This window comes from Syngnathus floridae, chromosome 17 (genome assembly GCF_059516105.1).
Source record: "Syngnathus floridae isolate MCC-2025c chromosome 17, RoL_Sflo_1.0, whole genome shotgun sequence".
NCBI lineage: Eukaryota > Metazoa > Chordata > Actinopteri > Syngnathiformes > Syngnathidae > Syngnathus > Syngnathus floridae.
The window spans coordinates 1,459,006-1,486,476 of record NC_142429.1 but is presented as its reverse complement, the minus strand read 5'-3'; the positions used below and the strand labels follow the sequence as shown (position 1 = coordinate 1,486,476).

The window sequence follows — 27,471 nt, the reverse complement described above, 5'->3', positions numbered from 1 at the left end:
CCTGATGCGATTAGCTGACTGATGAGCCAGCCGCCCACTCGCACGCCCGACAGCGCACGTGGCGCCATTCAAACGGTGGCCTTGGTTTCACGTGTGACTGAGTGGGCGGCATGATTCACAGGGCCCTTTTGGGAGTTCAACTTCCTCTTTGGCGCACTGCAAGCCCAGAGCACATTTATAGCGCACAAATCGATTGCAGCAAAATGGCGGAAAGTGGCGGAAAGTGGCGGAAAGTGACGGAAAGTGACGAGCGCAACACGCTTTTGCTTTTCTCCCGCCACGCTTTCGCTTTGTTCCTATCCATGCCCAAGAGGCACTCGTAATACCCCCCCCCCCCCCACACACACACACACACACTCGCAGGTTTGTGTTTGCACACCACTATGACCTGAACTAATGCGTCTGTTTAATTCTGCCGTCCAAGTTGGGTCACTTGCGATGAGTGAACATAAAGTCCATGGGACATGGGGAAATAAGCAACTACTGGCAGCCTCTCTTTTCTAGGAATGTGACTGAAGAGTTGGCTGTCCGTTGGGTAAACGTTGAGTCCGTTGAGGCAAAGCGGCGGCAGCTGCGCGAGCCACGCTCAACTCTGAGTGGCCTCAGGGCAACTGATTATTTTTGTAAACATTACACAAGAGGCATAACAAAGCTGTCAATTGCGCTGAGGGCCAGTGAGGCCTTCCTATTGGCCCTCAGCAGTTTGGAAAGCGCAGAGATAGAAATTAGTGTTTGATCTCTGAACCGTTTTGCCACAGTGACAGTCCCATTTCAATTTCCACAATTTTTTTCTAAGCAAATAAGGTTAAGCAACAGAAGGCCAACAACGTGTGTTTGAAAGTACGTCGGATGCTAAACGGCTGCGCAGCTGCGACCTCTTGCCTTGACCCAGCAGCCGCCGCCCACTTTGAGCTCGTTCACATGCTGGCTGGCAGCACATGGCCGCATCATGTCCAACACCCACATTCGCCAGATGTAACCCCAATAGAGACTTAACAAAAACAAATCAATAATGCGCCCAGCAGCAGAGGAGGAGGCGACGGCAGCGAGAAAACGACAACAAGGTCATGGCCGAGTGTACGCGTGCATCCTCGCAGAGAATTACTGCTTTTGGACTTGAGATGGCAGGTTAAGCGCCGCTCATGTCCTTTTCTTTGCCAAACAGGAAATGGGAGCAATTTGCCTCAAAGCGGTTGTTGTTAATGCTCGCCACTAAACATTTGGCTTTGTCTCATGCTCAGCAACATGATCAGTCAAGTTCTTTGTTCTTATTCTTTCTTTCTTTATTTCTTTATTATGCAAGGAAGACCAAAGATTCGAGGAGGTTAAATTACTCAAAATATAATGGCCAGAACTGCCAGCCACAGCGAGCGTTTTTGGCCAAAGCGCATTGTTTGGGCAAAATGCAATCCGCGACAGCGGGGCTTTGCCGACCTTATGGAAACTGCGAGCTTCTTCTTGCATACAAGTTACTCGTGTTCATGAAAACGTTGTCAAATCGATATGAAGCCAAAGACCCGATAGAAAGATAGCGGCCCACCGACTAAATATTGCCTGTGACATATTTTGCAAACACGGCAGAGCAGACGCACGCCGTCCGTCGGACAGCCAAGAGTCAAAGTCCCGTTCCAACAAGCGAGAGCACCGGCCAGCGGAGCGACCAAATTAGGCCATGACGGCAGTGGCCGAGCGGCAGCCGAGCTTACGTGCTTGTTACATATGACGACGGGGAAGCCATTGATCACCAACACGCACCCTGTATCGCCTCAATGTGACAGCACAAGTGTTTGTCTCTCATTCAATTCTCTGCTGCGCTTGCTATGAATTTACCAGGACATATCTTAAGTGACATTTATTTTAGTCGTTGGGAGGGGGTTGGGGGGGGGGGGGGTGCATTTTAAACTCCAAAGTCCACGTGTACTATGGTGGGTTGTTTTTTTATCTGTGGAAAAAAACTGCTTTAGAGGGGGCTCTCGGCCTTTGGACGTTCACTTGACAAAAATGGTTTTACATGTTTGCTTTAGTGGCCATTCATTTCATGAACATCTGATGGAAAACAAAGCTTTGCCATTCATAGACTATTTCAACTTGTTTTTTTATAGTTATCATGGTGAATGGGCTTGACTTGATCCCCCTACACGTGTTCAGTGTTGTGTCATTAGCAAGTGCCAACGCAAATTGTCCGACAATACATGCATACAATACATAATACAATGTCTTGTATTCTCGTGCTCAGCAACATTCCCCGCATTCACTCAAGGTGAGTGAGTGTCGCGTATGTTTTACTCACACAAAGAGCGTATGTTTTACTCACACAAACAAAGAGCTTCTTTGCAAACAATTGAATTCAAACCACATCGCTTAAGTTGAGTGTCCCTCACTTGAAAAAGTCCAAGGTAAATGAATCAATGTGAAAATGAATACGTGGCTCATAAAAGTTTGTTTGAGCCAAAAAGTGGGAAATCATTTTCAGCTGAAGCACATCTGCAGTGCTGAAACACACACACACACACACAGCAAGCAGCTGAATAGAACGAGGCCAAAAACTTAATGACAAAAGTTGATTCGCTCCACAAACGCTACGTCGACTGACCATTCAAAACATTCAGTCGGCAGCAACATTGAAAGTTTGCAAAAACAAACAAACCAAAGCAGCAGCCCGAAACGCCAAAAGCATCACAGCCACATGCAAACACTCGATGTCTTCTGGAAAAAGATGAACTGTAAAACCAAGATAGCACTCTCGCCGCCGAATTGCTCAGAGTTTGTCCTGAAAACGTGTGCCCATATTTTCTGCCGGATAAATTTGCTGGGTGGTTTTGATTCCACAATGCAGCAAAAGTTTAAATCCGCCAAAGCGCCAACACGCGCATGTCGCCACCACTTGCCAACCACACCAGGCGGGCCGCGATTGGTTTTCAAAAATAACGTGATGCTTGAGCACCAAAGTTTGCCCACCTCCGCGAGCAACCTGTCGGCAAGATTTCACGAGATTTCAAGACAGCGGAAAATGGGTCATGCAAATACCAATAGAAGCGGATATCAAAGAATTTAGCATCAGATCTGGTCAAATTTGAACTTTCATCCAAATGACATGGGCATGACTTTGAGGGGTCAATGGAAGCTAATGTATCTGATTGTTTCGTTCGAATAAGCCAAGAGTGATCTTTTGGAGTGACTGCGTGTCTTGAAGGGGAAGCAGCATAAATTCATCCAGTCGTGGATGTCGTTTGCTTGTTAGTGACAAATGGAAACCGCACCAACGTGACACAGTATCACAAGTACATGTTGCAACACACCCTAATCATCCTGCTTGCCGGACTCCAGTGGCAGCCAACGGCTGCCCCACTTCCTGTGCTCATATCTGAGCCATCATGTCATATAGTATGCTACACGGACAGTGACGACCTCCCGCATTATTCATCGGGGCTTTGTCTTTCTTGATCGAATATAAATTTTTCATCCACAAAGGAAAAAGCCATAAATACTTATTAGGCCTGTTGGCACTCACACAACTCGGCCGGGGAAGGATGTTTTGAGACACAAGTGCCATTCTTCTCATGGCACATTATTCTTCTTTTGATGAGGCTGCTCCTCCGTCAAGACGAGGATCACGAGAAAAGCCAAAGAAAAAGCAAAACTCATCCCCTCTAAACTTCATTATGCACATACATGACGACAACGTGGCAACTGGAGTTGATCCGATGCCCGTCGGCGCCAAAGGTAATCAGCCAATGCTTCCGATGGCTCATTCTTCCGTACGGGCCATTAGGGAAGCGGACAGATGCTATCTGAGGTCTCGCGACCATGCCATCGCACATTTTCAAGCCTTTGTTTAGAATGTTCAAACAAACCACAGCTGAGAATTGTTGGCGGGGGATAGGTCTCGACTACACGCAACTGTCCGCCCTCAAAGACCAGAACCAAATGAAATTTGAAACGTTTTGGCCAAAAATGTTTCCACGTTCAAGGTGTTTTTTGCAGAAGCCTTTCAGATTTCACACTCTTGCCGGGATGGAAATGGGCCGGCTCCGACTGACAATGGCCTGTTGAGTAGAGAGCAGCTGAGCAGCCGGCGAAGCTTCCTTCAATGTGGCTGTAGCACGGTTCCTCCTTCCACTTACGTGACACTGGCAATGTATGCTGTGTGTGTGTTCAGGTTGTGTGGCCGGCCTAGATAAACCCCCTCCTCCAATGAGGTGAATTTGCCACCCCCTTTGAAAACGGCATGTCGCGGCTCTTCCTGCTTTCCACAATACTCCTGGTCCCCGGCAGCATCCAGGTGGGTCAACGGACCCGGAGTCATAGCCGAGATTGCCAGCTGTTGATTTCAACCATGTTGACCTTTTTGCGTGCAACTAAGCTGCATCACAGCGAGAAGGCTTTCTTGCTTTTGTGGTCGCTAATAGGATTTCATTTTGGTGACTATAAAAGCGCAAAGGCTCTCTCAACGGTATGGCATATGTGCTCATCACTTGACCCCCCTCCTCCCGCCATATAGATGTCTCCCCCCGTCATCATGGATAAGCTGCACGAGAGCTGGAAGTTGTACATGGACGAGTGTGAGCACAACAACAGCCAAGCCCCGCCGAGCACCGGTGAGCAATCACAACAAAATATCGCCGTCGTACTGTCAGCTATGTGTGCCGACAGCCACGGCCATCTGGGCTATCTCGCATCTTTGTTATTCTCGCCTGTAGTGCCAGTGTGCAACAGAACCTTTGACAAGTACGCCTGCTGGCCCGACGGAGTGCCCAACACGACGGTGGGCGTATCGTGCCCGTGGTATCTGCCCTGGTACCACAAAGGTACGAGCGACGACAATGTGGCGAAACCAACCGGAGTACTTTGAACTAAGTGTATGCTTTGGGAGCGCAGTTCAGCACGGTTTGGTGTACCAGGAGTGTGGCGCTAACGGCCGCTGGCTAACGACGAAGAACACCAGCGAGTGTGACTCCAACGGGCCCACTCAGGTAAGTGCAAGCTTGGCGGCATGGCCGCCAGCGCTCATTTTGAATCCTTCTACTTCGGGGTCAGTGTCAGACCAAGACAAATGAAAAGAATGACAAAAACTGACATGATTGTGTCGCTATTTGCAGCAGTACTACGGGCAGATCCAGATTATGTACACCGTGGGCTACTCGCTCTCACTGGTGGCTCTGGTTTTGGCTTTGAGCATTCTCATCTTCTTCAGGTAATGTTCAGCCACCCTGATGAGGGTGAGCGAAAACGAATGAAAGATGGACGGATGTAAAGTAGTCCATCGATGTGACCCAACAGGAAGCTACACTGCATGAGGAATAACATTCACATGAACCTGTTTGCATCCTTCATTCTGAGAGCCTTGTCCATCCTCATCAAAGACGCGCTGATGGAGGCCAACATCACGTCGCAGGACCTGAGCCAGGAGCAAGAGCAGGGCTTCTCCCGGGCCTCGGCATCACTCGCAGGCCTGCTGTTCAACAATGAGGTCAGTCCCAACAATCTTCACGAGCGGCCTCTGAAATCACCAAGCTCCGGTGTGCAGTTGTCTCTGCTGTGACGATTGCTGGCGATTTAACGCCACTGCACTCTGACTCTCGCCCAGCAGATAACGGTCAGTTGTCGCGTGGCTGCCGTCATGATGCAGTACAGCATCTTGGCCAACAGTTACTGGCTCCTGGTGGAAGGCATCTACCTCCACAACCTGCTGGTTATTGCTGTCTTTACAGAGAGGAATTACTTCCAGATCTACCTGTGCATTGGCTGGGGTAAGCTGAACCCAAACCGGAGAAGTCTGACGCGTAATCGTGCTCAAAATCATGTCGCAATCATTTCTTTTCAGGTACGCCATTGTTATTCCTCGTTCCCTGGGTGATTGCTAAGTACCTCTATGAGAATCACGAGTAAGTTTCAGCGCATTGTCGTTTGTGCTTTGTGGTCTGTTGAAGCAACACTACAATAGATTCCTAGAAAGGAAAAGAAAAGTCAAGCAAAGTCAAACAAGCCAAGGTAAAGCTTCATCCATCCATCCATCCATCCATTTTCGGAATTGCCTTATCCTCACCTCGTTCAGATAAATTAAATTGGATTTAAGAGCAGAGAACTCAAAAGCTCAAAACTCAACTCAATTATGATCTTTGCAGCTAAGCATTCAAAACGACCCCAACTAAAGACAATCCCAACAAGACCAAGATAAAGGAATCAAACAAAAACAGATTCGGCTCATTTTAATGGCACAAAGATGAGTTGACTGTGCAAAGCTAACTTCAACTAAGCCAAACAAAAAGGTTTCAATCAAATAATGAATTCCTCTGTCAAAACTACGATAAACTAAAGTCATATCAAACTTAGCAAGGTTTCGGCCACTCAGTAGGCTATCTTTGAGAAGCTCAACTAAATCTGTAAAATCAATCATTTCGACTTGAATGGAAAGAGTGCCGCAGTCGAAAGTTTAGCTCAGATGATAGGAAATAACAAGCAAAGCACTAATGGGATGGCAGGCGGGCAGATTGCCTTGCTCCCAAACATAGTCAATGTTGACGATAAATCTAACGCCTCATTAGAGCGCTCTACACGCTCTGTCACGAGCAGCCAAATATGGCAATTATATTAAAGCGCTTTGGGAGGCATGGCAGGCCCCTCATTCAGATCTCACGCAACATTTAGGCGAGCGAACAAGCGCCGCATGAGCGCTGATCATGCCGTGGCTCTTTTCCAGGTGCTGGGGCCAGAATATCAACATGAACTACTGGTGGATCATCCGTTCGCCCATACTGCTGGCGGTTGTGGTAATTCTCGTGCGCAACTTCCAAAGTCACACCAACTGGAAGCGCAGCCATGAGACACATTTTGCATTTTCACCAGTGCACGGAAGACGACAAATTGGAAACAAAGAATTTGCACATCGCAATGAAAAGTGCCATAGCAACAAAGAAACCATTTGTCCAAACTGATCAATCATATTTTGCGTATCTTCAGCGCTCCCCTTCGACAATCAACAACGTGCCATAAAAACAGAGTGTCCAAAAATTTAGATTTTTTCAAAGAGTTGTAGTGGAAAATCCCGACGACGATTCCTTCAAGTTTGCCCTCGGGAGAAAAAGTAGACTCCGACCACACCTTAGCTCCGAATTTTTCCTCAAAGGTTATCTGCGAGCGTTTATGTAAGTGCCATTTGTCACGACTCTCATGTCAGGCCCGTCAGAGACACGCACGCGTGCGCACACACGTCTCGCTATTTTTCCACGCATTAATCGTGTCGTTAAGCGGGCTGTACCGCACAGGAATCCCTGTGTTTGCGTTGATGCAGCGACCAGCGGCCCAGCTCCCATTTCAGTGCTTCCCCCTTGATCCCAATCCCGTCGTGCGTTACCGGAGACCGATGCCCTATGTTTGTTTGATCGATGACTCCATAGGCAGCACTGCACAGAAACCATCGAAGCCGCGGTATGTGTGGCGCTAACAAGTTACTCTACACAGTAAACAGGTCACATCGCAAGAAATTAGAGAGCGTGCGCAAATGACGCTTGACTTTGTGACAGTGCAGCAGGGACATTTACAGAAAGAAACATGCAGCATAATGTGTTCCTCGCGCACTGTGCGTGTCTCGCGCAGATCAACTTCCTGATCTTCATCCACATCATCCAAATCCTGGTGTCCAAACTGAGAGCGCATCAAATGAGATACAGCGACTACAAGTTCAGGTGAGCACCAATTGGAAGGCACTTTGGAAAAGCTTGCACGTGACCGTGTGGTGCTCCTCCATCGCAGGTTGGCCAAGTCGACGCTCACCCTCATCCCTCTGCTGGGCATCCACCAGGTGGTTTTTATTTACGTCACGGACGAGGCCACAGAGACTGCCATCGGTTTGCGTCTCACCAAGCTGGTCATTGACCTCTTCTTCTCCTCATTCCAGGTACACTAGCACCTCAGAGTGGGGAGTGGGTTATGGGTAGGCCAAAATCCCGACCGGATGTGGATGGATTTCAAGTTGACATTTCATTGATGAATGTCCGTGTTGTCTCTCTAGGGCCTCCTGGTGGCCATTTTGTACTGCTTTGTCAACAAAGAAGTGAGTTATCCCCGCTCCGTCCTCGACGCGTCTCGTTTTGGCAATGGCTAACCCTGGTCAACACGCACGTACGCAGGTTCAGTCGGAGGTGACCAAGAAGTGGAAGCGCTGGAAACTGGGCCGAAACATCGAGGAGGAATACCGCCATACGTACAGCAACACGCCCAACACCAAGACGGCCATCCTGCTCAACCATGTGGCCCAGCGGCCACCCCAGCTCACCGAAGCTTGCGCCAAGCCGCCCACGCCCGTCTGCAACCCCGAAGAGTGGCGCGCCCTGGTGGCCAACGGCAAAGCGGCGGCAGGCCAGCACCAGGCCGCGCTCACCCCAGTAGAGGATGTGGGCCTTGTGGACAATTATAAGAGCGAGCAGGCCGAGAACAGCCACTGAAGCAAAGCGGGCGGACGCACGCACACTGAGCACGGCGCGCCCAGCCACGTCAAAGAATAGCACGACCACAACGCTGAAACCTCACGCGGCCACTCGTCAATGGAGCCACCACTTTTGTTTGGAGTAGGCAAACGTGAAAACACACAAAACGACCGACTTCACTCAAAATTCCTTCAAATGCGCCCTTGCAAGTGTTTGACTTCCTGTATCATCCAGCCAGGGTATGAGCCAAAGTCTTATTTAAGGCCACTGTGATCAAGTTGAAGACCTCGCCTTCAGTAATGTGAACACGGGGTGGGCCATGCCCACCCAATCATTTATTGATATTGTGGAATTAACACCAAGATCTACTTGAGATATACTAATAAGATAATTCACTAGGCGTCCTTTGAACTGTTTCAAGGATAATTGAGGAAAACATAAATCCAGATGAGGACTTTTTTTAAGGATCCTCAGACACCCAAATGACAGATACCTTAACGCTCTCGCAAATGTAAAATCCCCCAAAAAAAAAACCTTCACGATGTCGTATGCTCTGTTCATTTTCAAAATCAATGTTTTTTTAAGACACGGCTAAGAAGGCAAAACCCTCCAAATGGGCTCGTCAAACAAGGAGTACAAACACGTACACACACCTAGCATTGCAATGTCAAATGTGTGATGCAACCACCAAATGAGCTAACATGGCAAGGATCATTCAGAAACATATTTCTTAAGGATCCACAGACACCCTGTCTAATGCTGAAAATGTTGAACTGCCTTGGAATCGAAAATCTTTCAAAACATCTTCAAATGACGAACATGTAGCCACCTAGCATTGCAATAATGTGTTATTAGGACACAAGGAGGAATACGGGGTTTTCTTGAGGATCCACTGACACTCTTGTCTTGTGCTAGAACAGTGGTTCTTAACCTTGTTGAAGGTACTGAACCCCATCAGTTTCATATGCGCATTCACCGAACCCCTCTTTAGTGGAAAAAAAAATCGAATTCAAGACATAGATGTTTTTTACTGGTGCACAAAATGAGCCGTGCATGAACGTCACCTTGTTCAAAGAATAAAACCAACACAATGCATGAACTCACAACAAATGACATACCAGCAAATCAGTGTGACTTCTGCTGTTGCCAGTTCGGATATGAGTTATCGTGAATTTATACGACATTCAGGTGTGTTTGGCCCTCCGCAGTGGAGGCTCTGCCGAACCCCTGAGACCGACTCACCGAACCCCTAAGGTTCGATCGAACCCAGGTTAAGAACCACTGTGCTAGAACCTCACGTGAAGAGAGAAATGCCTCCAAAATATCTGTCAAAATTAGAAATGCTAAACCGTAGATGCAACGCAACCAGAAAATTCCATTTGCCAGTATGCCTGTTTTAACGCCAGATATGTTCAATCTGCCGAGACTGCAACGCTAACATGTAGCATTGTTACGTCGAATCGCAGGAAACACGCTTGACGTGAAATTGGGGAGTGGGCTTAGAGTGCACAGGCGTAGTTTTCTGATTCTCTTTGCTGCACACTGAAATGGTTGGTTTGGTGTCATCCCCCAGACCTTGGCCGAGGGCGGTCGGTGCACTAGGACTGGCTCCCGTCGTGCAAAGGCTACTCGGAGACAAGACACACGGACGGCATCGCGGGCGTTTTCCGACAACGCAAATAAAAGTTTTGGTACGTTTAAGTTTGTGTGCCAACTGCTCTGCTTGTGTCGTGTTGCATATGAATTTATCACGTGCCACAGTCACATGTCGGGGGGGGGCACTTTTGGCATGGCTTGCTGCTGTGTGCTCTTGTGGACAGATTCGGTATTACAAGGTAAGCCATGGGGTCAACGCCCGCCCGCTGTTGGAAGATGCGTAAACGTCAGTAAGCAGAAATCGGTGTAGCGTGTCGATGCCGTCCGTCACTTGGGTGGGTAAACATGTCCTTGGAAAGCAGACGGATAAAGAAGCTGTGACCTGACCTGGATGTTGTTCTTCTTGGGTGGCCTTTTTTCAAAGTGGTTCTACGATGTGAATGTATTCTCCAAGATGTTTCTCTTCAACATGTACAGTTTATTTGCTGTGAATGCTCAGGTGTAAACAGTTGATCGTGCTCGTATGTATATATTGTGTCCGAAATGGTGGAAGAAGAATAAATCGCAGTGTCAAATTATTTTTTTTGGGGCTGTGGGTATCTCTTTGTCTGAATGTGAAAATAAAGACGAGGATGCGCGGGCACACGCGCGCACACACGTACGCACACACAAACACACACACAGTCCTTTGCAAGCTCTGGCTCCTCGCTCGTCACGCACACCTGCGCACGCCTGCGCACACACATGGCGAATAAATAGGGTTACACAGGAAGGGGCAACATTACCAAACTCACTGGCCTGAGAAGTTCAAGCTTCTCGCCAAGGGAGACGAAAATCCATCATTCTGGAGGATTGTGGCAATTCATGAGCCAGGGTTTGCTATCAAAATTGTGACGCAGAACATCGGAAGCCCTTGGGGCGGACGACAATAGGTCGATGTGTGATGTTAATCAAAGAATACGGAAGAAGGAGGTCACAATGTCAAACATTTCTTCATGTGCTTGTAAAAATTGGGAAAGAAAATATCCAGAGCAAGCTCAACAAATTGCTCAAGACCTGCAAGGAGCTCAAAATGGGAATATTATTATGAGAATGAATGAGCTTCACATTTGAAATGGGAACATTTTAATTGAACGTCTCATCAAAAAGTTTCATACAAGCCCTTTCCACAAAAAAGAAAGTTGTTCTTCTTTATGGCAATATGGCCAGGCAGCTTCTCGAATAAGGTGCGTTCGTGGGAAGCGCCTTTGAACAAGCAAAGACGCTAACACGATGTGCATCGCGCACAGGTCCTCCGGGCACTTTAAGGCATTTCTTCTGACTTTGCAAGCGCAATTCTTTTGCTGCCAACAAGCGTGGGAGGCTAATAATGTCAGCAGACCCTTTGAAGAAGTCATTAGCTCATTGATGGCATCACAATGGAACACACCACGTGTGGCCTTTTCATGGCCGACACGATTGAATTTGCACTTGAGGCGGCGCACTCATGCTTTGAAGGCTCTGGGCATTCAGGGTGTTCTCGGAGGGCACGCTGACTTTTCAATATGTGCATGTTGAGTTAGAAGTGTGAACTTGAGCGCAAAAAGTGCTTCGACTGTCGAGCAAAGACAAGCAAGCAATCGGCTTCAAAGTTACATACGTTCATGAAAGTTTGATGAGCATGCTTACAGTTGGAACTCAAGCTGTGAGCCTAGCACCACACCATCGTTATAGTCTGGATTTGTTTTTTTGCAGCGATGCCAGTCCAGCATTTGAACAAGTGCCAGATGGGCTCATTTGTGAGCTTTTGGTTAAAAATGCCATGAAGCTGACGGCTTATCGAGGCTGTTTACGCGGGCGGTGAAAAAAAGTCCAAAACGATTTCTTTAAAATAAAACATGTTGAGCACAAACGCAGACACGGCATACGCAAATAGATCAAGCAGAAGCGTATTTTGCATGGAGAAACAATTGCTGTAATTTCCCGCCTTTAACTGCTTTCGCGCCTGGCGGGCAAATTGAGATGATTTGAGACCAAGGAAAAAACTATGAAAGCAAATAACAGCTGCAGTCGGTCAAGTTCATGAGGGCGATATTATGTTCAGAAACACGCGGAGAACGGCTCCGTGCTCACTGTCGTTTATTTTCCATCACACACACACAGTTTACATTTTTCCGACCAACAAACTGTTTTTTACGGCAGTCACGCCACATTCGTGTACTGTGACGTAAAGTCACATACCACATTCACCCCACCCCCACCCCTTCGCAGAATGCCAACCCACGACAAGCAGGTAGTGCAATATAACATAACAGTGCAATATAACGCAACAGACTGGAACATAGTTAACCTTTCTAGGTAAACCGGGTAGACCACCAGTTTACCCGCATAGCCCTGTGGATTATTGTGCCACGTGACGGGCTATATTCAGAAACACGCGGACAACGGCTCCGTGATCACTGTTGTTTATTTTCCATCACACACACACTTTACGTTTTTCCGACCAACAAACTGTTTTTACAGCAGTCACGCCATACTCGTGTACTGTGACGTAAAGTCACATACCACAGGCGGCGCTCGGGGTGTTACGGAGCACAATATGGCGGTTACGCTAGGGAGCCAAGCGAGGCGTCACAACGTGCGTGACCCTCAAGATTTTCTTTCATGAGCTACTCGCTAGGCACGCCCGGACTGACCATAGGGAGAACCGGGAGAATTCCCGAAGCGCCAGCATGCTGGCCTGCGTCTCTCTGTTTTTTTTTTGTTTTTTTTTTCCGGTTTTTGTTTTGTTTTGTGTTTTAAGTCTGCCGGTGCGGCGGCGCGCCTATCAGTGAGACAGGCCAGGCCACTCAGGCCAGGAGCATGTGAGGAGGGAAAGATGATTGGTTTATATCAATTAACACCCGTCCCCACAGTCCGTATCAACCACACAGAGCACGCGTGGAGGATGGGGTGTGTTACGTATTTCAGGTGCCGGCTGCCGTGGTGTGTGTAGCTAGCGAGCGGTGCAAATGAGGATAATGGACTTCGAACGTGGTAAAAAGAAGAGGAAAGGCGGTACGGAGAGGGACAAAAAAGAAAGGCGCCGGAGGAGGACGCGGCCAAATTCAGAAAAGTTACAGATTTATTCAGCCCCCTCACACACACACTATGCCGTTAAAAACTGTGTCTGTCCGCGCGTGTATGCATCCCAGTTTACATGTGTTGTGTGCATATGTGCCGCTGCCATGTAATAAGGCTCTCCCTCTGCTGATTTACAAACTGGATTCGGTTTAAGTTGGGAAATTGTGTAAAATGTAAATAAAACCAAAATACAACGATTTGAAAATCCTTCTCAACCAATATTCAATTGAATACACTACAAAGACAACATAGTTAATGTTCAAACTGATCAACTTAATTGTTTTTTGCCAAATAATTAACTTAGAATTTCATGGCTGCAACACGTCCTGTAGAAGTTGGGAAAGGTGACAAAAATATTGAGAAAGCTGAGAAAATCTCATCAAACGCCTATTTGGAACATCCCACATGTGATCAGGCTAATTGGGAACAGGTGGGTACCATGATTGGTTATAAAAGGAGCCTCCCCAAACATGATCAGTCATTCACAAGCAAGGATGGGGCGAGGTTCACCACTTAGTCCAAAACTGCGTGAGAAAATAGTTGAACAGTTTAAGAAAATTTCTCAAAGCAAAATTGCAAGGAATTTAGGGATTTCAACATCTACGGTCTATAACGTTATCAAAAATCACTGCAAAAATCAGTGGTGAAATCACTGCACATAAGCACCACGGCCGGAAATCAAGACTAAACGACCGTGATCGTCGATCCCTCAGACAGCACTGCCTTAAAAACCGACATGAGTGTATTTTGTTTTTATTTACATTTTACACAATTTCCCGTCTTCAACCAAACCCGGTTTGTAGTTCTAGTTCAGTGGTTCTTAACCTTTTTGGAGGTACCAAACCCCATCAGGTTCATTCACCAAACCCCTCTCTTTGCTACCGGTGTGTTCGACCATCCGCGGACAGGGAGGGGGGGGCCTACCGATGTGTTCGGCCATCCGCGGACGGCTGAGCGGGGCAAGGGCGGGGCGGGGGCGGGGCAATGACATACCAGCTGTCATGCGGTCGCGTTTATTTTTCCGGTTTTCTGTCTCGTCGGTGTCGTAACTTTACTTCCTGTTTTATTTTGTCATCCTTTCCGTTTCAGTTCGTGTTTCCTTCCTCGGTGTTTGGTTGTCTTGTCTTCCCCGATCCCGATTGTGGCACCGGCGTGATTGGCGCTAATTGTCAGCACCTGCCTCCCAGCCCTTTTGTGTGTATTTAGTCCACGTCTTCCCCTTGTCGTGTGCCAGTGTGTCTTGCCTCGTCCCGACCACCAGCGATTCTTTGACGTCCGAGCTCTCAGTAAGATTCCTCCTTTTTGTCTCGCCACCGAGCGACGCTTTTTGTTAGTGCCTTGATCCCCATAGCCTTTTTTGTCTCGCCCCAGTGCGACGCTTTTGTTTGAACTTTTTGCCACGTGTTTTCCCTCGCAAGAGGCGTTTTGAGTTGTACTTTTGATCAGTGTGTGTGCTGGAATAAATCAGAGAAAGAAACGACTCTGCATCTGAGTCCTCCGCCTTGTTCCCTGCCTGACACCAGCTCTGCCGAACCCAGGTTAAGAACCACTGGTCTAACCGCATAGCCTGTTGAAATAACTATAAAAATTCAGTGATTTTGGTTCAAAATGATACAAAATTATTCAAATTAAAAGGAAAATGACATAATAAAAACAATTGAATTTGTTTTTCCCCTTTTCATGATGGCATGAGAGGCGTCCTCTGACCGCACGTCCCTGGTGCGCACAAATGCGTTTTGCTTGTGCCCATGCATTTAAGTGTGGGTGTGAGCATGCGCGTGTGGGCAAGGCCAGGGTCGCCTGGTTACATAACTGACTCCTGGCCTGAAGAAATCTCCCAGTCCTGTCGCTAGGGAAGCCTAATCGCCGTCTTTGTAGTGGATTTCTTGTCCGGAAACGAAGAAAACTGTACTGGGCAAAAAAGTGGAGGAAAAAAAAGCTAAGTCAGGAATGCGGTATTCAAAGCCTTCATCTGCCACCATGATACACAACTCAGGACACAGATGATGAGATCGTCATTCAGGGAGATTTCACCGACAACATCATCGACGTCTTTGTACTCGTGATCAGAAAGATACAAATGTTTGGACGGCATGCAGCAAACCACAAGCTGTTTTACCAAAGTCGCTACCATCGCAGTAATACTAAATCAGTGCAAAACACTAACTTGAAGTTTTCTTGTGACACCAGAGAGTCAAAATTGCTTTTCTAACCTGCCAGCAGCCACTGTACTGGCAGCACATACAAAACGAGCCGTTGAGCCACATATGGCTTGAGCGCAAAATTATGATGCAACCCCATCGCCAACGGACTCAACGGAGCGTCGCCGAGAGCTGTCAGAGGGACGCTTCGTCAATTCGTGTTCTTCCTCCCACTGAGCGTGATTCACATTCGGCTCATCATCATTTGCAATGTTCTTCTTCTACTCCCGATGCAAAGAACGTCACGCTGACAAAACCACAATGGCGCAGTCATTCATATTCACGTCCGTTCCTTCGACATCTATTCTGCATCACGTCATTGATTGAAAACGTGTGCTAACATAAAGAAATCAACTCTACTATGATCAAAATCTTCAAGCTAATGCTCAACCTATTTGATCAAATGCTGTAGGTCGCATGAGCAATTCAAAAGGAATTGAGAAAAATGATCACAGCTACATATTTAAATGTTGTCAATTTAAAAAGAGGTGTGTAAAACTTTGCAAATGTAATTTTTTGAAGACTGGCAAAATAATTAACTAAATGTGTTTACTTTTATTATGATTTTGTCCGATTGAATTAAGCAAACCATTCATAATGATTATTTTACATAGATGTGTGTGTATTTCAATTTAGCAACTACATTTTTATTATATTTATTAAAACTTGCATCCAAGACATATCTCCAATTCTATATTTTTTACTACAAATTTAAGACAGATAAATTTAAAATTTAACAAATAATGCTAATTAATCATGAATTGTTGATGATAAAAGTACATTCATGTACTATAATAATTTAGAATTTAAAATGATTAAATAACTTAAATAGCAACATGTTGAATTTTACATACTGTATTAATAATTGGATAGACGGATACAGACATCGATAATATTTTATTTGGTGCAGTTGAATTGAAACATGTCTCGTCCAACTACAACCATTGAATGTCTGATGCACGTGTCCCTAATGTTGGGTCCCGCAGAACTTTTCAAGTTGAACTTTGTTTTGGCTTGTTGTCCCTCCGTCCACACACACACACATTGTGAAACACAGTGGATGATGGGGGTATGGGGTCACAATTGATTTCAGGTTGATGCAACTTGCAGTGTCAGCCACGTTATCACACTTGTGCATCTTGGTACAATCTCTCAAAAGGTCAATACCAAACAACCAGACAAGGTCAGTAGTGTGCTCACTCAGTGGTGGCAAGTCATAGTAATAGTTTAGACATTGTTTCTTTGGAGTATTCAATTCAGTACTTTTTTGTATGTACCTCTACTTTAGTGCAGTGTAAGTAGTAAATGTAAGTGGTAAACAATAAAGGTGCTTTTGCAACAACACTACAAACCTCTACATACAAATTTTATTCATTCCAGGACCTACTTCAAATGTTGAAATAGTCATATGTTGGATCAAATATTCCCATAAGAATAGTCTGTAATTCTTTTAATTTGTTCCACAGCCAAAAAAAACAACAACAATAACTCCTTAATAAATACTGTAGATAATTACACAGCAATAAAACAAATGCATTATATCAGAGATGTAAAAAGGAATAATTTACAAAGAAATAATCAATAAAAAGGGATTCTTATTGTCACTGCACCTTCGAGACACATAGCCATACCCTGTCAGCCATAGACATCTATTAGACGTCTGGTCCTGTATAGACCTAATTTAGATGTCTAAAATTGGTCACGGTATAGACCTTGTTGGATTTTGTCCACAATTCAGGAAGCGTGCTATCTGCACCTCACGGCAAAAGCCATTGCCAATCACCTGTTATCCAATTTACTCACTGCGTGCTCGTTTGATTTCTTCAGATTTAGGAAAATGCTAAGACACTGAAGCAGAAATTAGACTTACGCAGATTGGTTGAGTTCAATCACAATTCTTGTTCAGAAAGCTGTTTTCAGGAAAGTACAATACAGCCCTGGGCCTTTCAAGAGAGGAAAGTCTCCATTCAGAAAAGGCAACGTTCAAGGTTCTTTGGTCAGCTTATATTCAGTTGCACATTGTGGGCCGAGTTTGATGGGTGATGAGTCTTTGGGGTGGGGCAAGTTCGCAGCAGAGTTTGATTCCATGGGAGTGGGTGCTGGTTCGGTGAGAGTTGGTTCCGTGGGGTTGGGTGCTGATTATGGGCGATTCGATGTGTGTGGGGGCTGTTGTTTTCCATCCCATCTTTCGGCCTTGCCGATCACGTTGGCTGTTTTCCTCCTGGCGTTCTCTCTCTGGCACCTCTGCTGGTTTTATCTCCAAATGACCTTCCTGTAAACATTCTCCTCCATTCTTGCACATACACTGTCGCACCTCATCCATTCATCATTCTTTCAATTTAGTCATTTTGTACGGAATTATGTGAGTTTTTGGCTGTGACATCACCAATTTATTGATGTTCCCTGACTATGCAAAGTTTGTACTCACCACTTACCATGTTTTTGTTTGTTTGTTCTTTTGATACTCCATGTACTTGCTTACGTCATCATATTCTTAGTTTAATCATGCTTTCAACCATATCTTTTCTTTGTTAGGCAAAATATTTCCCTCTGTCCAGAATGTTCAGTAGTAATCGAAAACTGGCGTCTAGCATTAGTCAAAACATAAGATACAATCAAGTACTGAACATTTTTAGACGACTTTGGCAGTGTCCGTGATTTAGAAAATCGTCAGGCATGCATTAAACAGTTCCTTAAGGGTCATTAAGCTATTCTGGCAATATATCAAAAAACATTTGTTATTTCAAAGTGCTCAGAAATATATATCTGTATATATATACTGATTATATACTGATATAATCCGTCGTCACTCGCGCAAACTGAAAGCCGTGGCTGACGGGGGCTGTCCTCAGACTGTTGAGGGCCAGGGACAAGGCTTTCAGAGCGGGGGATGAGGCTGGCTTGAGGACAGCGAGGGCCGACCTGTCCCGAGGCATCAAAGAAGCGAAGAAGGCGTTCTCGTGCAAGGTCTCCACCCACTTCAAGGACAGCAAGGACGCACGTAGCCTTTGGCGGGGCATTCAGACCATCACGGACTACAAGCCCGCGCCGAGGAGCTGTGAGGGCGACATCTGTCTGCTGAACGATCTGAACCGCTTCTTTGCTCGCTTCGACGCCCAGAACAGCACTTGCCCGCTGAAGACCACTCCCCCCCCCACACGAGCAGCCCCTGCGCCTCTCTGCGGACGGTGTGAGGAGGGCGCTTGCCGCTATTGACACCCGTAAGGCGGCGGGCCCTGACAACATCCCGGGTCGAGCGCTGAAGGACTGCGCTGGGGAGCTGTCAGGTGTCTTCACGGACATCTTTAACGTTTCCCTGCAGCAGGCCATCGTCCCCTCGTGTTTCAAGGCTGCCACCATCGTTCCTGTGCCGAGGAAACCTGCACCGTCCTGCTTCAATGACTACCGCCCTGTGGCACTGACGCCCATCATCATGAAGTGCTTTGAGCGGCTGGTCATGGAGCACATCAAGTCCGTTCTCCCCCCACCATTGACCCTTTCCAGTTTGCGTACCGTGCCAAGCGGTCCTCTGAGGATGCCATCTGCTCTGCCCTCCACTCGGCCCTCACCCACCTGGAGAGAAAGGACTCATATGTGAGGTTGCTGTTTGTGGACTTCAGCTCTGCCTTCAACACCATTGTGCCGCAGCGACTCATCTGCAAACTCGACGAGCTGGGCCTCAGTACCTCCCTCTGCAACTGGCTACTGGACTTCCTCTGTCAGAGGCCTCAGGTGGTGCGTGTTGGCGACAAAATCTCCGCCAGCTTCACGCTGAGCACGGGAGCCCCCCAGGGCTGCGTGCTCAGTCCATTGCTCTTCACCCTGCTGACGCATGACTGCACTGCGACCTACAGCGACAACCGCATAGTGAAGTTTTCTGACGACACGACTCTGGTGGGTCTCATCACGAAGGGCGATGAGACTCGGTACAGGTCGGAAGTTGACCTTCTGACCACGTGGTGCAGGGACAACAACCTCCTGCTGAACGTCAATAAGACCAAGGAAATCATTGTTGACTTCCGGAAGGGTCACGCAACACACCTGCCGCTGATCATCGACGGTGCTGTGGTGGAGAGGGTGAGCTGCACCAAGTTCCTGGGGGTGCACATCAGTGAGGACCTCTCCTGGTCCGCAAACACCTTGTCACTGGCAAAGAAAGCTCAGCGCCGCCTGTACTTCCTGCGGAAGCTCAGGCGTGCATGTGCTCCTCAGGCAGTCCTGTCTACATTCTACCGTGGCACCATCGAGAGCGTCCTCACCAGTTGCATCGCTGTCTGGGGTGGTAACTGCACTGAACAGAACTTGAAGGCCCTGCAGCGCATAGTGAATACGGCTGGTAAGATTATTGGTGCTTCGCTCCCCTCCCTGAAGGACATTTACACCTCCCATCTCGCCCGCAAGGCGACCTCGATTGCCGGAGATGTGAGTCACCCGGCTCACTCTTTGTTTGACCTTCTGCCCTCTGGGAAGAGGTACAGGAGCCTGCGCTCCCGCACCACCAGACTCGCCAACAGCTTCTTTCTCCAGGCTGTTAGGGCCCTGAACTCGCTACCCCCTTCTGCGTAGCTTGCGGCACTGTTGCGCTATTTTCGGGAATGTCTGCTGTACGCGCACTTGCTCCTTTTTTTTTCTGCTCCTCTTATTTATTTATTTATTGTTGTGTTATTTATTCATTATTTATTCAGCACGCTTTTGTTATACTTGTTTACTTGTTTGTCTGTTGTGAGCCATGTCTTGTCACCGTGGGGTAGGGGGGAACGAAATTTCGGTTTCTTTGTGTGTCTTTGGCATGTGGAGAAATTGACAATAAAGCTGACTTTGACTTTGACTTTGATATCAGATCATAAAGTTATAAAAATCTTTCTCATTACCACTTATCAAAAATGTCTAGTTATTTCTTCTTTATTGATTTGGTGTGTAGGTATGCTTAAAATGTTTCTTTTATTGATTTAATATGTGAATATACTTGTCTGCTTATGTACTTTATTCAATGCGGTTTGAGCATATCTGTTTTTGTAGCTAGGCAGGACTTTTTGTATTTCGACCCCATTCCTTCAACCTAAAATAGAAGTCTTAATTAAAAACATCAAATATGATCATATTTTGAAATTTTAAAGTCTGAACCAGCTGTAAGTTGTATAAATAATGCATAATAATTGTTTGGATTTGTGTTTAACAAGCATATTGATCCGTACATGTGAATTGGTTATTTCTGTAACCTGATATAGACGTCTATTTTAGGTTATTTGATAGACCTAAAATAGACATCAAAATTGCGTCTATATATAGACCTAAAATAGACGTCTTAATTAGGTCTATCTATATAGACCTAAAATAAATGACAAATTTAAATCCACTAAATCTGAAATATTAAACCATGAACCAGCTGTAGGTTGTATTTATAATGAACAGAGGTTGCATTGCTTTGTTTTAAACAACTATTGATCCAGGTGAAGTGTGGTTATTTCTGAAACCTGTTTGACGTCTATATTAGGTCTATCTGTAGACCTAATTTAGACGTCTATATTAGGTCTACACATATACCTAATTTAGACGTCTATTTTAGGTCTATAGAATAACCTAAAATAGACGTCTATTTTAGTTCTACACATAGACCGAGAATATACGACAAAAATAAATCTTCAAATATGAAATTTTAAACCCCAAACCATTCTGCAAGTTGTATACATAATGTACAGAAGTCGTGTTGCTTTGTTTTAAACAACCATTGATCCATGTGAAGTGTGGTTATTTCTGTGACCTGATTTTAGGTCTATAGAATAACCTAAAATAGATGACAAAATTAAGTCCATCAAATATGATCATATCAAACCCAAAACAAGTTGTGTTGCTTTGTTTTAAACAACCATTGATCCGTGTAAAGTGTCATTGGGGCTATGGAATAACCTAAAATATACGACAAAATTAAATCCATCTAATATAAAATATTAAACCCAAAACCATTCTGTAAGTTGTATACATAATGTACAGAAGTTGTGATGCTTTGTTTTAAGCAACCATTGATTCGTGTGAAGTGTGGTTATTTCTATAACCAATATTAAATCTATCCTTCCATCATCCATCCAGCCATCAATCCTCCCATCATCCATCCATCCATCCATCCATCCATCCATCCATCCATCCATCCATCCATCCATCCATCCATCCATCCATCCATCCATCTATCCATCCATCCTCCATCGAGCCATCCATCTTCTATACCACTTGTCCCGACCATCAAATATGAAATATTAAACCCAAAAAAAGCTACAAGTTGTACAAATAATGTACAGATGTTGTATTGCTTTGTTTTAAACAACCAATGATCCGTGTGAAGTGGGGTTGTATTGCTTTGTTCGAAACGCTAGGGGAAGACACGTGCATAAATAGTGCGCCACCATAAAAAAAACAAGAAGAAGAAGAAGAAGAGAGTAAGTTTTTTTCTTCAAGTTGTATCGAATTGGAAACAGTCGACGCTGCTACAGAAAAAGAACAAAATTACTTACTTTTCTACAAAACACAGAAGGGCTGCATTTAGGTACGTAATACTTTTGAACAGAACATGCTCTGTATGTTTCAAGAATGTTTTTGCGAGTGGTTTGTTTGTATGTGTTTGTTGGGGGTTGGTTTGGTAAAGTTAACATCCTTTACTTTTTAAACATGGTTAAAACATATTCATCTTACATTTTTAATGTAAAGCATTTTATGTTGCTTGAAATCTATGAAGTGACCCATATAAACGACATCATGAAAAATCACAGCGAGGTATAATTATCCCAGCGTATTTTGACAAATACTCAAGAATTTCTGTAAACTTTTGTCTCCGTGTTCCAAATTCAGCTGTACCCACTTCTACCCGCACTAATCACTGGCGTGCGATGTTTGTTTTGGACTGCCTACTAATTATTGTCCTTATCTCATCATACCGACCAGACATCTTTGAGTGAAATGAAAACTTCCCAACACTAAACAAGATGCTGTTCTATTTCAAGATGGTCGAAACCACTTTTCCTAGTAGTTGGAGTGAGCGTGTTTTCCCCGGGGTATTCGCAGGGTACAAAAAAAGTTACAAAACCATTCACTCCGGATGAGCTTTGAGATGATGGCATGGCAAAGATGTAATTTCCCTTTTTTACCCATGTAGTGATTTGTGACTCCAGATTTAGCTCAAGGAGTGGCACGTGAAAAGGTAGGTGTTTATCTTCTGATGTCATCAAAATGTGCACCTAACTTTGTTTTGCGCTCAACAGGCCTTGGAACTCTAAGGCAAATCACTTCAAAAGTTAAACTTGTGTTGTGTCATGTTATTAACAGCAGTTAATGGGTGAATTGTCAAACCAGATATCTTCTTTTTCCCTTTCCCCCTTTTTCAGACTCCAAGCCTGGAGATAAGAGGTGGATCTGTATTAAAAACTGACCGGACTCCACAAGGTACACATAGATTTTTTATTTATTCTAGATTGTAGAAGTAATCACAACTGCCTTGCGTTATCTTTGGAAATTGATCTGTTATTGGTGGTTTGAATATACATACTTATATATGCTTAGCTACTGTTGCGCATATGCAAAAAGCATATGTTGTAACTGCAATCTTCAATATGGAACTTGCATTTATGACATGTCATTGCCTTGACTTTCACACTCCGGAAATCATGGCGGATGTCAAAGTGCAAAATAAAACCCAGGTTTACCCTGTACATTTGGACTTGTAGAACAAGTACTATTTTAAAATAACTGTCATTGTTTTAGCGATTGTTTTGACCAACATGCAGAAAACCAACTCGGAAGTCCAGAATTGAGTAAGGAGCCTTTAATGGAGGTAACGCAGTGGACGGTGAGCGGGAAGAGCTGAGCCAGGAGCACGGAGCAGGAGCAGCGATGACGGAGCGTGAGGAGTTCGGTCAGAGCGGGGTGGATCTTGGCGATGGTCCGTGGAGGAAATCTAAGAGCATGGACACAATGTTTGGTCAGAGAATTCAATGGTGAGAACTAGGAGCGAGATCAAGGACCTAGAGGCACAACTGTGGAGGACATCACATAGGCAGACACTCAGGCGACGAGCCGCTGGCAGCATGCTCCTTAAAAGCCTTCCCCTAACGAGCCTGATGAGCCGCACCTGAGTCCTCCGCCACTCTGCTAACGGCTGCCACCTGTGGACCTGAAAAGAGCACCTCCCTGGACCCTGACACCCCCTCTCAACGGCCGCCCCCTGGCGCCCCAGAAGAGGAAGACGGGAGTGATGACCAGTAGTCCGAGATAAGGGAGAGATCACAGATGTAGGAACGGGGCACCCAAGACCGGTCCTCGGGACCGTAGCCGTCCCATTCAACGAGGTACTGCCACCCACGGCCTCGCCGACAGGGTCCCCATCAAGATCCCGGGCAGGAGGCGCGGGCACGGCCGGAAGAAGGAGCGCGCTGGACTCGACCGGCTTAATCTGGGAGACGTGGAAGCTGGGATGAATCCGGAGGCTCGGAGGAAGACAGAGACTGATCACTGCCAGGATCTCATACGGTCCAATGAAGCGGGGGGGCCAGTTTCCGTGACATGGACTTGAGGGGAACGTCCCGAGACGAAAGCCAGACCTCCTGACCTGGGGAATATAGCAGGGCGGGGGGGCGTCGTCGGTCGGCATACATGTGGTTCTGCTCGACGGAGCGGTGAAGGGCCTTAACAGCGTTGGACCAGATGTTCTTGCAGCATAGTATGCGGTGACGAACCGAAGTGACCGAGATCTCCTTCTCGTCGGCGGGAAACAGCGGCGATTGATAACCTAGCGTGACTTCAAACGGAGAGAGTCCTGTGGCAGCGGAGACATGAGAATTGTGTGCATACTCCACCCATGGAGCCGAGATATCGGAGGTAAGGCATCGGAGCGCGGCCTCGAGCTCCTGGTTCATGCGTTCGGTCTGCTCGTTCGTCTGGGGATGGTAGTCCGATGTCAGGGAGACCCTCACATCGAGGGCTGAGCAGAACTGTTTCCACACTTGGGATATGAACGTCCACCTCTAGGGTGAATTGTCTCTTGGGATCCGGATATACGAGTATAGGCGCCTGAGAAAACTTCTTTTTAAGAGTAATGAACGCGGCTTGGGCTTCTTGATTCCACGTGAATGTCTTGGTTGATGTCAGTGCTGCTAGAGGAGCGGCTGTCTGGCTGTGATTACGGATGAAACGGCGGTAAAAGTTGGGAAACCCGAGGAAGCGTTGGACTTGGTTGCGGGTCTCAGGAACAGGCCAGTCCAGGACGGGTTTGATCTTATCAGGGTCTGGTGGAATCTGTCCACTGTCAAGGATGAACCCTAAGAAGGTGACGGATGGTTTGTGGAACTCACACTTCTCTGCCTTGATCTACAATCGGTTCTCCGGGAGGCGCTGTAGCACCAGGCGGACATGACGACAGTGTTCGGAGGGGTTTCGTGAGTAAATGAGAATGTCATCCAGATAGACAAACACGAATACGTTGAGAAAGTCCCGGAGGACATCGTTGACTAGGGCTTGAAAAACTGCGGGGGCGTTGCAAAGTCCAAAGGGCATGACGAGGTACTCGAAGTGGCCTAGCAGAATCTTGAAAGCGGTCTTCCGCTCATCTCCCAGGCGGATCCTGACCAAATGATATGCGTTTCGGAGGTCAAGCTTGGTAAAGATGGTGGCTTCCTGGACTGGTTCAAATGCTGATGAAATGAGGGGAAGGAGATACTTGTTCTTGACTGTGATGAGGTTGAGGTCATGGTAGTCGATGCAAGGGTGGAGAATCTTATCCTTCTTGCCCACGAAGAAGAATCCTGCCCCCAGGGGTGAGGAGGAAGGGCGAATGATGCCAGCGGCCAGTGATTCGTTAATGTATGTTTCCATAGCTTGTCTTTCTGAGCGTGAGATATTGTAGAGCCTACTGGACGGTAGCGGGCCTCCGGGAAGAAGCTCTATGGCGCAATCGTAGGGGCGATGAGGTGGTAAGGACGAAACTTTGCTCTTGGTGAAAACCTGTCTTAGGTCATGGTATTCTCCGGGAACATGTGAACAATCGATCGAAGCCGGTTTCTGGGTGTCACTAGGGGCGGGCGAGATGGCACGGCAGACTGAAGACAAGAGGATAAGCATTTCATGGACCAGGACTCGATATGGCGCTCTGACCAGTTGATCTGGGGGTTGTGTCTCTGGAGCCATGGGAACCCAAGGACAAGTGTTGACTGTCTGATTGGAAAGACAAAAAAATGAAATAAGTTCTCGATGGTTGCCAGAAATGAGCAGCTCCATGGGTTTGGTGCTTTGGGTGATGCTAGAGAGTCCCCTCCCATCCAGGGCAGAGACAGAGAGAGGAATCTAGAGAGATTGCCCATGACAAGGAAAAGTAAGTTTTTTTGTAGGCATTAGACATTTAAAAAGAGGTCATAGCTGCAATAATTTAAGTGAGTATTTTATTTCAATTTCTCTTTATTCTCAGAGTTTCTGAAGGTCATCGTGGAGCCCCTTCTGGCAATCCCTGGGCTGAGGAGCCTCAACTCTCGTTCAGAATGTGACGCGGAGTGGACGGTGCCCATGACTGATCTAAAGACCTTTGACATGATGTCCAAGGAAATAAATGAGAAACAGGATGCAAGACTGAATGACAAAATGATTAAGCCTAGAATTGGTTTGTCAACATTTTGGATCCCCCCCCACACACACACACACACACACTTTACTCTTGATAGCTTACAAATGGAATCTGTAGGGTTCTGTTTGGTTTAATTGCTGTACTGTTAAAGTTACTGACTTTTCAGTTACTTTTTTGCTTGATTTACAGGTAAAAAAGTCCTGAATTCAATTTTGTCTACTCTTAATTCCACTCTTCTGAGACACTGTTCATAATTCAAGAGAGATTCAAGAGATTCAAGAGTTTTTATTCGCCATGTTTGAGCGTACCAAACGAGGAATTTGACTTTGGTAAATCACAGCCTCTGTTCAACATTTAGGTGACTAACAACAACACTCAGGACATGTGAAAAATGGCAGATATTCTCAAACATCCCCTGATCTTAAACTCCCAAGAGGGCAAGGAAAAACTCAAAACTCCAGCTAGGGGAAATGAGAAACCTTAAGAAGAGACCACAGATGGGAGGGTCCCTCTTCTAGGATGACCAGGCTGCAATGGATGCAGAGAGGACACATAGTACAAACAGTGTAGACAATTCAGGCCGTTAGGAGGCTGCTGATTTGAAGACCTGCATGTTTCCAAGACCATGGAGAGGTATGATTAGTTTGACATCTGTACTGTAGATTAAAAAAAGACAACAGTGAAGGCTTACAATGTGGTGGCTGCGCTCAATGTTGACATTTTATTTCTGTTGTAGACTCTACAAAAATGACAATGACAACGTTCAATATGCATCTCGTGTGACTCGTGCAGAGAGCCCTCAGGAAGACCGCTCTAATAGCATTAGTAAATAAATAAAAATATAAAAAACCTGTTTGCTCGTTCCTGTGCGATTGCTTCATGTTCGAAATGTGCGCCTGACATGAGATGCATCAAGGAAAAAATATTTTACAGGTAGTCGTGTTTTTTCCCCCCATATTCATATTCACGCTCACCACGCAGCTAACGCTCGCCACGCAGCAGCTTTCAAGAGCCAAAGAAACTAACGTGGAGAGGGATTAACAAAACCAAGGATCTCATGAATGAAAGGAAAATACGCTCGGAGCAGTATTTTCCGCCTAGCTTGGACGCGCTGCCATCACGGCCCCTCTGAGTCAGTGTTGAAACTCTGTTGGACACTCTTTTTACCATCTTTTTACCATGCCGACGAAAGTGGAAAAAGAGCTTAAGGAAGAGCTCGATTTTCTGACTGTGGAGATGGAGGTCGTCAGACTGGAGCAGAAAACAATTCTCAACTTGATTGAAGAAGTTAGAACGCTACGACTACAACTGAATGAGAAGGAGAAAACAATTGCACATTTGGAAAATCGAGTGTCGGATCTCGAGCAGTACACAAGAATGAATGACATAATTGTCACTGGACTTGCGATTAAACCCCAGTCATTTGCCCGGGCAGTGGCGGGTTTTGATGAGACCAACCAGGCCAACTCAACCAGCGCGGAACAACAAGTGACAACCTTTTTCCTATCCAAGGGCATAGAAACGGACGGGCATAGCATAGAGGCCTGTC

The 27,471-nt window shown here is 46.1% G+C and overlaps 1 protein-coding gene and 1 long non-coding RNA gene across 8 annotated transcripts in view; both read left to right on the top strand.

The window, feature by feature from the left end:
• The window catches only part of gcgra (glucagon receptor a), a 35,029-nt gene extending 24,429 nt beyond the window's left edge, over positions 1-10,600 (top strand). For 2 of the 4 annotated variants that reach the window (XM_088357438.1, XM_088357439.1), the window contains 13 exons: positions 4,160-4,282; positions 4,502-4,598; positions 4,701-4,808; positions 4,879-4,973; positions 5,100-5,194; positions 5,281-5,470; positions 5,588-5,750; positions 5,825-5,885; positions 6,701-6,770; positions 7,597-7,685; positions 7,753-7,897; positions 8,012-8,053; positions 8,130-10,600. In XM_088357438.1, the coding sequence (XP_088213564.1) occupies positions 4,229-4,282; positions 4,502-4,598; positions 4,701-4,808; positions 4,879-4,973; positions 5,100-5,194; positions 5,281-5,470; positions 5,588-5,750; positions 5,825-5,885; positions 6,701-6,770; positions 7,597-7,685; positions 7,753-7,897; positions 8,012-8,053; positions 8,130-8,444 (1,524 nt within the window). In that variant the 5' untranslated portion in view covers positions 4,160-4,228 and the 3' untranslated portion in view covers positions 8,445-10,600. Of the gene's footprint in view, positions 1-4,159; positions 4,422-4,501; positions 4,599-4,700; positions 4,809-4,878; positions 4,974-5,099; positions 5,195-5,280; positions 5,471-5,587; positions 5,751-5,824; positions 5,886-6,700; positions 6,771-7,596; positions 7,686-7,752; positions 7,898-8,011; positions 8,054-8,129 lie in introns of those variants that run through there. The other 2 variants (XM_088357440.1, XM_088357441.1) reach the window with 2 other exon arrangements.
• Positions 10,601-14,128: 3,528 nt separating this feature from the next.
• On the top strand, positions 14,129-26,728 carry LOC148383147 (uncharacterized). Of its 4 annotated transcripts, XR_015853328.1 has the most exons (5): positions 14,129-14,662; positions 22,699-22,756; positions 25,567-25,676; positions 25,770-26,555; positions 26,659-26,727. It is a non-coding gene; the product is annotated as an uncharacterized LOC148383147 (long non-coding RNA). The 4 variants fall into 4 exon arrangements; XR_015853327.1 differs by having other exon boundaries at positions 25,770-26,728; XR_015853329.1 differs by having other exon boundaries at positions 23,075-25,676; positions 25,770-26,728.
• Positions 26,729-27,471: the final 743 nt, after the last annotated feature.